Genomic DNA, 15,212 nt, shown 5'->3' on the forward strand with positions numbered 1-15,212 from the left:
AAATCCCATGTGATGTGTATTTGACCACAAATTTTTTTATCACAATTTTTAAAAAATAAGGACCAAACTCAAATTCCCTAGGATGGTAAGAGGAGGATCGTAGACTCCTTTTCAAATCCTGCTCCTCTGCTTGCTCATGTGAAAGACACGGACAAGAACAGCACTTGTTTCATAGGGTTGTGGTAAAAAACAAATGAAAAAAGTCCACGTAACAGTGCTCAGTGCTGGCCCACAGATTTGGGCACCTGGGAATATCTCCTGCTCTCTAATGTAACAGCCTGCAAGTTGCCACCATCCTCTTCATTAAGTCTATGCTGTGGGAACAGAGGAGCCAGAGGGCCGTCCTCTCGGGAGAGGGGCATCTTAGAAGACAGAGGCCAATGGGAGAGCAGATTATTTCGACTGACAAGCAGGTATTACTTTTGTTACTGTTTTCTTTTCTCACGTACAAAAAGCTTATGAAACAGAACTCACATATAAATTTAGTATCTAATAGAACCCAACTATTTTTTATTGACTCACATGCAGTCATATGAAATAATACAGAGAGAGCCCTTTTACACTTTGCCTGGTTTTCCCCAGTGGTGACATTTTCTGAGACTAGAATAATAAGATCATAACCAGGATACTAACATTAATACAATCTACAAATCTTATCCACACTTCTCCAGTTCTATTTGTACTCAATTCTGTGTATTAATTTTACCATCTGTGTAGGTTCATGTAACCACCAGCACAGTCAAGGTACTGAGCAGCTGAACACCGCAAGGATTCCTCCTGCTAAACTCTTATAACCACTACTCCCCTCCCCTATCCTTAGCCTCCGACAACTACTAATTCACCCATCATTTCTTAAATTCTGTCATTTCAAAAATGTTATATAAATAAAATCATATAGCAGGTGACCTTTTGGAATTGGTTTTTTTTTTTTTTTTGCCTCTCAGAATAATTCCCTGGGCATTCATCCAAGTTATACAGGTATCAATAGTGTATAGAACCCAACTCCTTTTTAAAACTGGAAAATGCACTACTGCCTAGGGGACCTATGTTTCAGAAATTTCATGCAGTAACAGCCCTTTTTCTCCTGGCCAGTTTTCACTCAAATTCCCCACAATTCTCCCTTTATGGGTTGACTGCTAGCCTTGTCACAAACGTCATAATTGGTTACAGAAAGGAAGCAGCTCTAAAGACCAAGAAACAATAGGGAAATTGTAGCCTTGAGGTAGAGAGGAGGGATATGTAAAGAGTGCAAGCATGGGATGTGTTTTACCTATGCATCTCATTCTCTCCTCTCAGTAACTTCATAAGGTACATGATACAACACTCCACTTTCAACTGAAGAAATCAAGGCTTAGATACGTTAAAAGAATTTGCCCGAGGTCACTCACCTAATTAATAATAGTACCAGTATTAGAGTGTGAGGGCAGTTTGACTTCAAAGTTATGTTACTTTCTACAAGACTAGAGTATGAATTAAGAAATATATTTCAATTAAGTTATAACATAAAATTATACACAGACCAAAGCCTCAGAAGTCATCCATAATTTAGACATGGCTATTGAAAATTAAACTGCTACTATAACACAGGTTACTTCGTTTTTAGAAATGAAATATCGTTAAAAATCTTTAAATCTCTGGTCATCAACAAGTGAAATATTTTTGTCATTTACATTATAAATCTTTTCCTTAATATTTACAGAATTTCATTAAAATATATATAGTGCCCTTTTTTTTCTTATTGCCACTCTCTCTCTCTTCCCCAAAATTCAACTAATTTTTGGAAAAATGAATCCAAGATACTTACTACCTGTTCTAAGTCAGGAAATGAATCAAATCACGCTTACCTCCATGTTCCTCTTTTCCTTAAAACAGCTTTTGATTAAAGTGACAAAAATCTAAGAAGGGCAGAAAAGGAAGAGGAAGAAGAGTATTTTGTCCTTTAAAGGGGACAATAATTGGGCTGGGGTGGAGAGGCCACTTATTACACAGCCTTGTAACAAATAATAAATGTGCTGGACACCCTTGACAATGGTGATGCAAAAATGCATAATCCAGGTCTCATCATCAAAAGTTCCCAGCTTTGTATGACAAATAGTCATTAAATAAACAGTTACAGAAAATGTGCAAGTATGACAGTAGGGGTGTGCTCTATGTTTGTCATATAAAAGAACAGGAATAAAGTGATGGAAATAAGCAAGTGGCCTCTCTGATCACCAAGAACCCTCCACAAACTGAGACTCCACCCCCTAAGGAGAGCATCTGGAAGTAACTTCAGTATTTCAAATATTTACTTAGTGGTGAATCATCTGTTGGATACTTTATTAAATCATCTAAGATCTGGAAATAAAGTAAATATTTAAAAATCTTAAAACCACTGTATTAGGGGCACCTGGGTGGCTCAGTGGGTTAAGCCCCGGCCTTCAGCTCAGGTCATGGTCTCAGGGTCCTGGGATCGAGCCCCGCATCAGGCTCTCTGCTCAGTAGGGAACCTGCTTCCCCCCCGACCCTGCCTGCCTCTCTACCTACTTGTGATCTCTGTCAAATAAATAAATAAAATCTTAAAAAAAAAAAACACTGTATTAGTATTTTTGTGTAAAAAAAAATTTTTGTACATTTGGTATTTTAGCTGTTCATAATGCTCATGATGGCTAATATTAGAAAATGGGTCAACCTTTTGATCTGAGTTTAGAGTCCTTAATTGAGTGACTGATTTAGGCCTACAATTTTAAGTTAAATGTTAGTAAGTGCAGCAGGAGAAAAGATGCTTTTTTTATTCAAACATTTATTGAATTCCAAACACGATGCTAACAACTAGGTTACTGGAATAAATAAAGTACAATTCCTGAACAACTCACATTTTTTTAACTGGAGACAGACACTTCTATAAATAATTACAGTTTTTGTAACAAGTGCTATAAAGTATAGGGCACAGGAGTGGCACCAAAAAAACAATAACAACAACAAAAAAACAGCAATTAAAGAAAGAAAGCAGAACCAAAGCAGAGACTCACAAAGCAACAGCAGGAAAGAGTATTTATAAAACTGACTTCTGAAAACCCAGATTCCCGTCTGTGACCTTCTTACCTGGGCACTGCCACCGAGTCTTCAGTCGTCATGAGTCCTAGTTGACCATCACTCCCTGCGCCCCAAGAAAACAGCTGGCCCCGGTCACTGAGGGCCAGACTGTGAGACTCGCCACATGCCACATGGACAATGTGCTGATCTGCCAAAGCTCCAATTTGCTCTGAAAGAGACCAAACCAAGGAGGAAGCTGTAGAGCCTAGAAACAGGAATCACACAAGATTTTCTTACACAGCATTATCCTTCTAGGCAGTTTTGTTTTTCAAAAAGAAGCACTAAATCTGAGTATTTACAGAGATGATAAATTTCATACATGTCTACAAGTTATCAGTTCAGATCCCTGCTTCACTGGGTAGCATATATGCCTATAGCAGCACATACATCTCATATGTTCTGCCATGGGACTGGTTTCTCCCCAAGGAGAAGCCTGAAGGTTTACTATTTGGAGATACTGAATCAGAGAGGCCCGGAGGTGAGTGAGAATGAGGCATATTACTTAAAATAGTGGGACTGAGTGAAATTCTACCTGGGAACAATAAGTCTCGTTTCCCAGAGCCCTCCCTCCCTAATCCAGAAAATACCTTTTTCCCCAACATTCCAGAACACAGCCTCATACATACCGAGCAGAGAAAACGGAGGATTTCTCTAAGAAAAAAGGCCCAAAAGAGAAGATCCACAGATACTGACATCTGTGGGTCCTCCAAGGACATTTCCAGCTTCCTCTGAGTTAACAAGCTTTGCCCTCACACAGCTCCACTCACGTTTTTAGAACCACACTCTTAAACATAAAGCTTTGGCAAGGATAATTACATATGAGGAAAATGTTAACATGAAAGAAAAAGAGAAAAAAAAAAAAAACAGAAAATGAACTCAGAAGATAAGGATCATGTTGGGAGCAGAAAAAAAATTTAAGTTGTTAAAGAAATAGAAGATAAGGACCATTCAAACATTTGAGGAACAAAAATCGCCTTAAGAAATGAAAATATGGCAGCACAAATTAAAGACAAAAACCCTTCAAAAGCAGAATGGGAAATAAGAATTTAAGAAATTCCCACAACTATATGGTCAATGAATCTTCAACAAAACAGGAAAGCATATCCAATAGAAAAAGACAGTCTCTTCAACAAATGGTCTTGGGAAAACTGGACAGCAACATGCAAAAGAATGAAACTGGACCATTTCCTTACACCACACACAAAAATAAATTCAAAATGGAAGAAAGACATAAATGTGAGACTGGAAACCATCAAAATCTTAGAGGAGAACACAGGCAGCAATCACTTTGACCTTGGCCAGAGCAACTTCTTACTAGACATGTCTCTAAGGGCAAGGGAAACAAAACCATAAATGAACTATTAGGACTTAATCAAAATAAAAACTGTCTGCACGGGGAGCCTGGGTGGCTCAGTGGGTTAAGCCTCTGCCTTCGGCTCAGGTCATGATCTCAGGGTTCTGAGATGGAGCCCCGTATCAGGCTCTCTGCTCGGCAGAGAGCCTGTTTTCCCCTCTCTCTCTGCCTGCCTCTCTGCCTATTTGTGATCTCTCTCTCTGACAAATAAATAAATAAAATCTTAAACAAACAAACAAACATCTGCACAATGAAGGAAACAATCAACAAAACTAAAAGGCAATCTATAGAACGGGAGAAGATATTTGTAAAGGACATACTGACAAGAGGTTAGTATCCAAAATCTATAAATGATTTATCAAACTCAACACCCCAAAACCAAATAATCCAGTTAAGAAATGGACAGAAGACGTGAATAGGTATTTTTCCAAAGAAGACAACCAGATGGCTAAGAGACACATGAAAAGATGCTCAACATCACTCATCATCAGGGAAATACAAATCAAAACCATGATGAGATACCACCTCTCACCTGTCAGAATGGCTAAAATTAACAACACAAGAAACAACAGGTGTTGGTGAAAATGCTGAGAAAGGGAAACCCTATTACACTGTTGGTGGGAATGGAAACTGGTGCAGCCAACTCTGGAAAACAGTATGGAGTTTCCTCAAAAAGTTAAAAAGAGAGCTACCCTATTATCCAGCAATTGCACTACTAGGTATTTACCCAAAGGATACAAAAATATAGATTCGAAGGGTTACATGCACCCTGATGTTTACAGCAGCATTATCAATAATACCCAAACTTCGGAGAGATGGCCATCAACTGATAAATGGATAAAGAATAAGTGGTATACACATACAATGGAGTATTACTCAGCCTTCAAAAAAATGAAATCTTGCCACTTGCAATGATATGGATAAAACTAGAGTGTATAATCTTAAGTGAAGTCAGTCAGTCAGAGAAAGACAAATACCATGTAATCTCACTCATATGTGGAATTTAAGAAAGAAAACGGACGAAGATATGGGAAGGGGGAGAAAAGGAGAAGGGGAAAGAAACCATAAGAGACTTAACAAGAGAACTGAGGGTTGATGGAGGGAGGTGGGTGGGGAATGGATATTAAAGAGGGCACTTGTGATGAGCCCTGGGTGTTGTATGTAAGTGATGAATCAGTACTTCTACTCCAGAAACCAATATTGCACTGTATGTTAACTAACTAAAATTTAAATTAAAAAAAAAAAAAAGAATTGAAGAAATTTTCCAAGAAATAGAACAAAAAGACAAAGAGCAAAACGGGGTTTATTTCAAAAGGTCCCATAATGGAAAAATAAGAACTCCATAAAGAAAATGGGGAAAACACAAGGTAAAACATTTCAAAGAAGAAACACAAGAAAAGTTCTCAGTAGGACTTAAATTTCACATTGATAGGACCTATGAAGGACTCGGGATAATGACTGATGAAAAGACCTACTTCAGAGGACTTCATCTTGAAATTCTAGGACACCAAAAAAGACTCTTAAAAGCTTCTAGAAAGGAAAACAGTTTGTACACAACAGAACAGGGATCAGAATGGCATTAGATTTCTCAGAAGCAATACTGAAAACTAGAAGATAACGGAGCAATGCCTTCATAGTTCTGAAGGAAAATGACTTCCAACAGAGAATTCTATACCTAACTAACCATGAATCAAATGTGAGGAGAGAGGGGAAAAGGAATAATTTTCAGGCATGTAAAGCTCTCAAAATATTTTACCTCCCAAGCTGCCTCTCTCAGAAAGTTACCATAAGATAATGCCTCCTAAACAAAAGAAGATTCAGGATCCAAGAAACAGAAATCTTACATAAGAAGAGGTGAAGAACATTTCCAAAACAGCTATATGTAGGAAGCCCATGAGGCAAAGTTGAAGGAATGTCTCCAAGGTGAAAAGTGAAATACAATCCGATGAGTTTTATATTGTTATGACTTTTACAATTCTGTCAGAAAATACAGAGGTTACAATGCAAAAGAAAAAAAAAAAGATAATTAACTCCAGAAAACACATAAGATGTTTTATAGGAAATAAAGGCAATCATTGAACACAGAACCAAAATAATGAAATAAATATAATTTGCATAATCAAAAATTTAATTGTCAATTGATTTAAGCAATCAATTATTGGGGAAAGGATGAGTATCTAGGGGTGAGGAAGAGGAATGAGTAGGCAGAGAATATAAAGGAATGCTAAACTTCCCCAATGTCTCTACACTACGTCCAATACTGAAAAAAAATCAATAAACAGCATTATAAGCATGTCATTTAGAAAAGGTAAATATTAAGAGAAAGAGCTAAAATTGTTGACAGAAATGGTCTCTGCTACTGAGACTGCAAGTGAGGCAGTGAGCTTTTGTTTGACCTAAAGATAGCTGGTATAAATTTATTACTTGGAAAAAAAAATTTTTTTAAATTAAGCAACTGAAAATATGCTCATGTCAGAGAAATCTAAAGATGCTCTAACTCCTATAGTTCCCATTGCCCTACTTCTTTAACCTCTACTCACTACTGAGCCCTACAACCCAACCCAGCTTTGCCTCCCGCACTAGGAACAGTCCTGTCTTTATTTTGGAATAAGGTAAGAAACTCCTACCAAAATACCTCGGGTGATTCAGACTCTACTTCTCTGATCAAATATCCACCTTGTACCACAGTTCCAGGATCTGGGCAGCTTTTACGGCCTCCTGGGCCTGGGTACCTGGCCTGACACGTCAGCCATAACTGAGGCCTGTCCCCTAATACCTGACTTCCTATGCCAACCATTAGCCTTCCTGCCTGGATGTTAACATTCAGCCTAACGTGACACTAGTAAGTTTCTCCACTGCCTGGCAGGACACTCTACCTGATCTGCCACCATTTTCTTGCCTCAAAACCTGTCAATACCATCCCTTTTGATCTTGTTTACCACAGCTGAACAGCCTCAAAAAGGGCATGTCTAGATTCCAAGTACCATTTACTCCCGATCTGGTCAAACCTAAGACAAACCAATTCCCACCCCACCACGTATTAGCCATCCAAACAGACATCAAGCCGCCGCTGCCACAACAAGACCTACGGCCCCAAAGGCAACATTCCATCAGGGAAAGATGCGTGAAGAATCAAACCAGTGACTGCACCAAGTGGAGCTTGTTTTACTTCTTCTAGCCAGAAAATTAAGCTCATCAGATTCAGACTGGGGATCTGTTACAGTGAAATCATAATCCCTCTTGTAGAACCCACTCCCTAGGTCAGGCCAATGTGGGAATGAATGCTTCATCCACGACTCTCCCTGAACACTCCCCTGCTCCAGTGGGGGGGCACGCTCAGACTACAGTGCACATTTTCACACGCAGTCTCTCTGGTTCATTCTGTCAAGACTCTATGCTATATTTTGCAGATCATGACAGAATCTCTACCCACACATTAAAATAATTAAACACACTGAAGAAATATTTGGCATTTTTTGAGGATAAAAGTGTATTTTCTCTCTGATCCTCTCATAGAAACCCTTTCAAGTCTTTAACAGTCTTTAGCAATGTTCTCAACTCGGAACGCGCCAAGATAATCAGGCAGACTGAGGCAAATGCGGGGTGCTGCTTAGAGCAAGTCAGCAGTTCAGGTGGACTTACATTATTATGATGATTTCTACTTGACTTCTGAACCCACCGAATTTTTAATGTATTTTCAGGTTAATGGTGAATTGGGCATTGAACCATCGAAGGATGGTAAGAGAGAAGGATGGTACGAGCCTAGAGGGTAGATGCATGGTGCCAACACTTAATCCTGCAACAACCCTGTGAGGCAGGGTTGTAATAAGCCCCATCTCAGAAGACATATGTAATTTGGCCAAGATTCACAACTAATGAGTGGAGGAACTAGAACTGGATCTCAGGTCCTTCTGACTTCAGAACCCATTGTACCCACTAGGCTGTATTATATTCTGTCACGGAAAAAGATTAGATAGTTATGAAACTGGTAAAAGTTAACAGTGAGGTGATTAGCCTACATAGGAAAAATGGGAAATGGACTCTTTCTCCTCATTGTTCAGATGAGAAATATAGTCAGTAGTTTGCAGTTTGGACGGAAAGCAAAGAGAATATACAAAATTAGTGCTCAATATTTGCTCCTAAATTTTTAACTAATAAAACAATAATAAATTAAATGTCAGCAGTTGGTATGGCTAAAGGGATTAAACTCTCATTACTCAAATGTCTCTTTTCTGAGTTTCCCCAAACTGTTTACCCGAAGATTGCACTTTTAAGAATAGAAAACAAAAGCAGGGCCATCCTGTGAGAAATTTTGTGCTTTGCCCTGCTATCCTATGGATTCTGAATCCTCACATTCACCCAAACCCCATTCCTGTTTCCCACTGAACTCGCCCTAGTGCACATCCTGCCTCTCTCTGCTACGTTTGCTATCCCCTGGTAGTGTCCCCCAGCACTACCAACCCATTCTGAGGGGTGCAACTGACTTTCACTGAAGCTCTGGGATGGGGGAAATAAACACTAGCTCAGCAAACCACTCAAAATAAAATATAATCCAAATTCTCCTGCAGATCCCAAAAAAAAAATTTCCTAGATTCTCCTCCTGGAGTCCCCTGTCTTCCCATAACATGACTAGGCTCTCTCTCCATTGTTTGCTTCTCTGTCTTGTCCTAAGCCGTATTCTAACTACTTTTGTAATTATTCTCATCTAAACATTTGGGAGAGGGGGAGTCTGGGCTATGCTCAATGAAATCTCAACTCTGTAATACAGCTCACACTTTAAAATGATTTCCTACCCCCCCAATAAAAGAGATGTCTCCACAACAGGAATTATGTCCTGTTTCTGCGCCAAGACACTCAAACCAGAGTGAGTTTTTCAAAAACAAATTTTTTTATTCATTGTACAGTAAAACTGATCTTTTATTATGTACAAGTCTATAAGTTTAGACATATGTCACAAAGAAGATATGGAACAGTTCTACCACTTAAAAAAAAAAAAATCCCTTGGTCACACACTCTCCTCATCCCTAACTCCTGGCAACCACGAATCTGTTTTCTAGTGCTATAGTTTTGTATTTTCAATACTGCCACATAATGGAATCCTATAGTTTCTAACCTTTCAAGACTGGATTCTTTCACTCAATGTAATGCCTGGAAGACTCATCCAGGCTGTGGCACGTATCTCATAGTGTGTTCCTTTTTATTAGGGTGTAATACTCCACTGTATTAAGGATGTACCACAAAGCACAGTTAGCAAAATTACAGAGAGGTAATAAACATTTCTGTACAGGTTACTGTGTGAGAATAAGTTTTCATTTCTCTGAAATAAACACCCAGGAGTATTTTAAGCTTCCTAGATTATTATTTTTGAAGTCAAGTTCTTATATATAGCATACAATTGGGAATTTTTAAAAAATCTAATATAAGATCTGTATTTTGATTGTTTTGTTTAGACTATATTTAATAAAAACATTGATATATTTGGATTTTTGACCTACATGCCAGCACAGGAATGGGGGGGGGGGGAAGAGGCAAAGGCAGAGGGAGAAGTAGGCTCCTGCTAAGCAGGGAGTCCGTCATGGGGCTCAATCCCAGAACCATGAGATCATGACCTGAGCAGATGGCAGATGCTTAACCAACTGAGCCACTCAGGTGCCCCTTTCCTGGGTTTCATATGCTGCATGATTTGGGATAGTACCATAAACATTTTGAATATTAGAAGACTCTAGCTCTTATTTAAATCTTCTGGAGAATGTTGACAGCTGTGTTGTAGTTTTCAAAGCTTCTGTACTGCCATTCACATTTGTGCCCTGCGTGCACCACAAAGAGGCCAGTATGGAATGTGAGTGGTGGTCTGTGTGTTAGTTCGGTTCTTAGAGTCATTTATATGCTAAGTAGGATAAGATCCACGCATAAACAGCTCAGGGATGAGCCCAGCAGTTCACAGATGACTATATGCAGTTGCTTTCCCAAGGTCCTCCTTCCCTGAAATCTGTGAAATCAGCCCAACATGTTCATGTTTCCTGGGGCTCCTTTGCTGCTCTCTAGCCTATATACTGAACTTCCACAGCTGTGCCTGCCTCTGGGCTGGCAGGAGGACCGGAGTGAGGACATGGGAAACTACATGGCAATCCAGTGGTACTTTGAATTCTGGCCTTCTTTCCCAATCCCCCCATCATCATTTGCTCTTTAGAGCCCTCAAATAGCTACTCCATGCCTTCTGTCCAGGTTTCACAGTTGCTTTCAGCAGGAGAGAGAGAAAAGAGTAGGCTTACCCCATCCTTTCTGAAACCGGAAACCCAGAGCCAGAATTTTAAAATAACATTTTTTTTTTCTGTACATGTGGGCCTTTTTGTTTTGTTTTTGTTTGTTTTATATTTTAGTTAATCAGGAAAAGTCCACAACTTGGCTAAATTAAAAAACAAAACAAACAAAACAAACAAAGAAACAAAAAAAAACCCAAAGGCACAGCTCTCCCACAAATGCTCCAACTAAAATTATATTTAACCTTCCTCTACAGTGAAGTGCTGGATTCCTGGAGACAGGCAGCATCTCTGAGTGGCTGATACTCCATTTAAATTATCCAGGAATATCAAATGTTTCCGTGCTTAATCCTATGTATGACTGGCCAAGTTCAAACAACCATTAAACCAAATCTTTGCAACTGAAGAATGAGAAAAAAAGGTCAGGTATAATAGAGTTCAGAGTAGTATTTCTCAGTTCAGAGACAGGTGACTTTATCTTGGGCTTTAGCGTTCATATAGAACCCTCTCAGCCAAAACAATGACTACAACGATGACGACGATGATGATGAAACCACTTACACACTATGAAGAATGCGTCTGAGAATATTTTCTTCCCAAAGCCATAAATTTCCAATTACCATGTATGCTTTCAGATGCAATAAACCAGATACACTAAGGCGCCTAGAACATATGGAGGCCTGTCACAGGCAATGGGAGGGGAGAAGACGGTGTTCGTGAGACACTGGCACTACCACTAGTCAGAATAAGATCAGCTGCAGTGACTCAGTTATTTTCAGGAACTCAGAACTGTCAATCAATGGCATAATCTGATGCTTTAAAAGGATTTTAATAGAGGGGCATGGCTCTGGTTCAAGATGGCCAGGTAGGAAGACCGTGAACTCACTTCCTCCACAGAACACACCAAAGCCACACCTATTTATAGAGCAATTCCTTCTGAAGAAGAACCAAGGGCTGACTCAACAGCTTCAGCACATCAGAAGACAGACCACACAGAGAACAGCAAGAAAGAGAGGAAAGAGTAACAAAGGGAACCACCACCCCAACACTGTGAACTGCAGTGGGGATGGATAGTTCCCAAATAGAGGGACCGTGGGCAAATTTGTCTACCATGGGGCAGAGGAAAAAAGCCTCGGTTTAAAAGACCAACTAGGACATAAAAGATCCAGCTCTAGAACTGCACCAAATGGTGGGAGAACTGCTGGAACTCTCTCTCCAGGTCTGAGGGATGGGAGAGCCCCGTGGTTTACATTCCTCTTCCACCTTGAAAGCGTGGATGAGAACAAGATCCGGGCATCCTGAGTAGCCTAATGCCCCAGCAAGCCCCGGCCCCTAACCCACACCAGCCCCAGCCATCCCACTAAGGTGGCCTCAGCATACAACACCATGACACCCCTGATCAGTGCTCACTATAGCTACAGCCAGTGCACCAAGGGAACACAGGCACAAAGTACCTTAGGACACCCCAGGCCTGCACCAGTTTGGCCTCAGATGACTAAGGTGCATCAGGGGATGCACACTGCTCCAACATCCTGGCTTTGGCTAGCTTTGGCTCTGGTCACCCCACACCTACTACATGGAATACCCCAGAACCCCAGGTCATGCCTGCCTCTGTTCCAGCTGCCCTACCAGGGCACCCTTTGCATGGAATGACTCAGGAGCCCATAGCCCATACCCCACATTGTCTCCAGTCACCCCACCAGGATATCCCCTGTATAGAGTGCCCTGGAACATCTTGGCCCACATCAACCTTGGCTCCAGTTACCCCACCCTCTATCCCCCCTATTCTGGGAACCCCAGAGCCCCCCAGCTTACACCCACTTCAGCTTTAGCAAGTCCTGCCAGGGCAACTTCTATACAGAGAGACACAGGACAACACAATCACACCCAATTCAGCTCTGACCATCCCACTAGGGCAGCCCCAGCACAGAGTGCCCTTGGACTGCAAGCCCATGCCACCCACAGTTTCAGCAGACAAGCAAAGTCACCAGGCACACACAGTCTACACAGGGCTGACCATACACAAGGCTATTCTTTCAAGTTCAGAAGTAGCTGTTCTGCCTAACCCACATAAACAAACACAAAAGTCAAGCAAAATGAGGAGACAGAGGAATATGCTCCAAATGAAAGAACAAGACAAAAACCTTAGACAAAGAACAAAATGGAGATAAGCAACATGCCTGATAAAGAGTTTAAAGTAATGGTCATAAAGATGTTCACTGGACTAGAGAGGAAAATGTAAGAATTCACTGAGAACTTCAACAAAGAGATAAAAAATATAAAAAAGAACGAATAAGAGCTGAAGAATACAATAACTGAAACGAAAAGTACACTAAAGGGAATCAACAGATGAGTAGATAGAGAAGAGAGCAGTGACCTGGAAGACAGAGAAATCAAAAGCATCCAAGTGGAACAACAACAAAAAGTATTTTTAAAAAATGAGGAGGAGTGGGGGGTGGGGAGCATGTTCCTGGCTGGCTCAGTTGGTAAAGCATACAAATCCCAATTATGGGGTTGTGAGTTTGAGCCCCACACTGGGTGTAGAATTTACTTTTTAAAAAGTGGCTACTTAGGGGCACCTGGGTGGCTCAGTGGGTTAAAGCCTCTGCTTTCGGCTCAGGTCATGATCCCAGGGTCCTGGGATCCAGCCCCGCATCGGGCTCTCTGCTCAGCAGGGAGCCTGCTTTCCTTCCTCTCTCTCTGCCTGCCTCTCTGCCTACTTGTGATCTCTGTCAAATAAATTTAAAAAAAAAAATTTAAAAAAAAAAGTGGCTACTTAATGAAGCTGAAGTTCTACTAACATACTATTTGTTCATTATAACAACTCCTCTGATACTATCATTAGCTGCAGGGAAAATAAAGTAATGAAAACCATCACCATTAACCAAGTTTGGTCTCTCTATATTCATATACAATTAAACTGTTACTTTAAAAAAAATAATAAATGCAGATACGTTCAAGAAAATTTTTTAAGAATACATGGAAACAATGAAAATGAAGATACAAATCCCAAAATCTTTGGGATGCTCTCAAAACAACTCTAAGAGGGAAATGCAGCAATGCAGGACTCCCTCAAGAAACAAGAAAAATCTCAAATAAACAATGTAACACTATACCTAAAGCAACTAGAAAAAGAAGAATAAACAAAAGCCGAGGGCAGGAGAAAGAAGAAAATAATAAAGATAAGAGCAGAAATATAGGAAATAGAGACCCCCCCCCCAAAAAAAACACAAAACAAAAAAAACAGAAAAGATCAATGAAATCAAGAAGTGGTTCTTTAAAAAGATAAAGATATACCTTTTTCCCAACTCATCAAAAAAGAAAAGAGAGAGAGAAAGGACTCAACTAAATAAAATCAGTAAAAAAAAGCGACATTACAGATACACAAAACATTGTATGAGACTACTATGAAACATCTGTATCAAGAAATTGGACAACCTAGAACAGATGAATTTCTAGAAACACACAATCTTCCAAAACCAAACCAGGAAGAAATAGAAAATCTGAATATACTAACTGCTGGCAACAAAAGCTGTCTGGCAATCAAAAGACTCCCCCAAAACCAAAGTCCAAGAACAGATGGATTCACAGGTGAATTCCACCAAACATTTAAAGAATTAATACCTATTCTCAATCTATCCAAAAAACAAAAGGGGAAGGAAAGCTCCCAAACTCATTCTAAGGGGCCAGCATCACCCTGATACCAAAGCCATATGGATACTACAAAAGAAAACTATAAGACAATATTCCTGATAAAAACAGATGCAAAAATCCTCAACAAAACATTAGCAAACTGCATTCAACAACATATTTAAAAGGATCATTCATCTCAATCAAGTAGGATTTATTCCAGGGATACAACGATGCTTCAATATGCACACATCAACCAATGTGATACACCACATCAACAAAGTGAGGGATAAAAATCATATGATCGTTGGGCCGCTTGGGTGGCTCTGTCAGTTAAGTATCTGCCTTTGCTCAGGTCATGATCTCAGGGTCCTAGGATGAAGCACCCCATCGGTGCTCAGTGAGGAGCCTGCTTCTCCCTCTCCCTCTGCACGCTGTTCCCCCTACTTGTGCTCTCTGTCAAATAAATGAATAAAATCTTTTTAAAGAATCAAATGATCATCTCAATAGATGCAGAAAATGCATTTGACAAAATTCAACATCTGTTCATGATAAAAACTCTCAACAAACTGTGTTTCCAGGGCAATACCTCAACATAATAAAGGCCATATATGAAAAAAACCACAGCCAACATACTCAATGTGAAAAACTGAGAGCTTTTCCTCTAAGATCAGAAACAAGACAAGGATGTCAACTCTTGCCACTTTTATTCAACATAGTACTAGCAGTCCTAGCCACAGCAATCAGACAAGAAAAAGAAATAAAAGACATCCAAATTGATAAGAAGTTAAACTATCACTACTTACAGATAACATGATACTAATACACAGAAAACCCTAAAGACTCCCCTTGAAGTAATATATAAATTCAGGAGAGCTGTGGGATATAAAATT

General features: G+C 39.9%; 1 protein-coding gene across 5 annotated transcripts in view; it reads right to left on the bottom strand.

Moving 5' to 3' along the window:
- The window catches only part of HERC3 (HECT and RLD domain containing E3 ubiquitin protein ligase 3), a 118,233-nt gene that overhangs the window by 63,637 nt on the left and 39,384 nt on the right, over positions 1-15,212 (bottom strand). For 3 of the 5 annotated variants that reach the window (XM_032861805.1, XM_032861804.1, XM_032861803.1), the window contains exon 2: positions 3,085-3,244. The exons of 1 other annotated variant lie outside the window; for it this stretch is intronic. In XM_032861805.1, coding sequence (XP_032717696.1) covers positions 3,085-3,244 — 160 coding nt within the window. Of the gene's footprint in view, positions 1-3,084; positions 3,245-15,212 lie in introns of those variants that run through there. One more of the 5 variants, XM_032861806.1, reaches the window with a different exon arrangement.

The sequence above is a fragment of the Lontra canadensis genome, unplaced genomic scaffold (assembly GCF_010015895.1).
Source record: "Lontra canadensis isolate GAN:19392208 unplaced genomic scaffold, GSC_riverotter_1.0 scaffold1, whole genome shotgun sequence".
Classification (NCBI taxonomy): Eukaryota; Metazoa; Chordata; class Mammalia; order Carnivora; family Mustelidae; genus Lontra; species Lontra canadensis.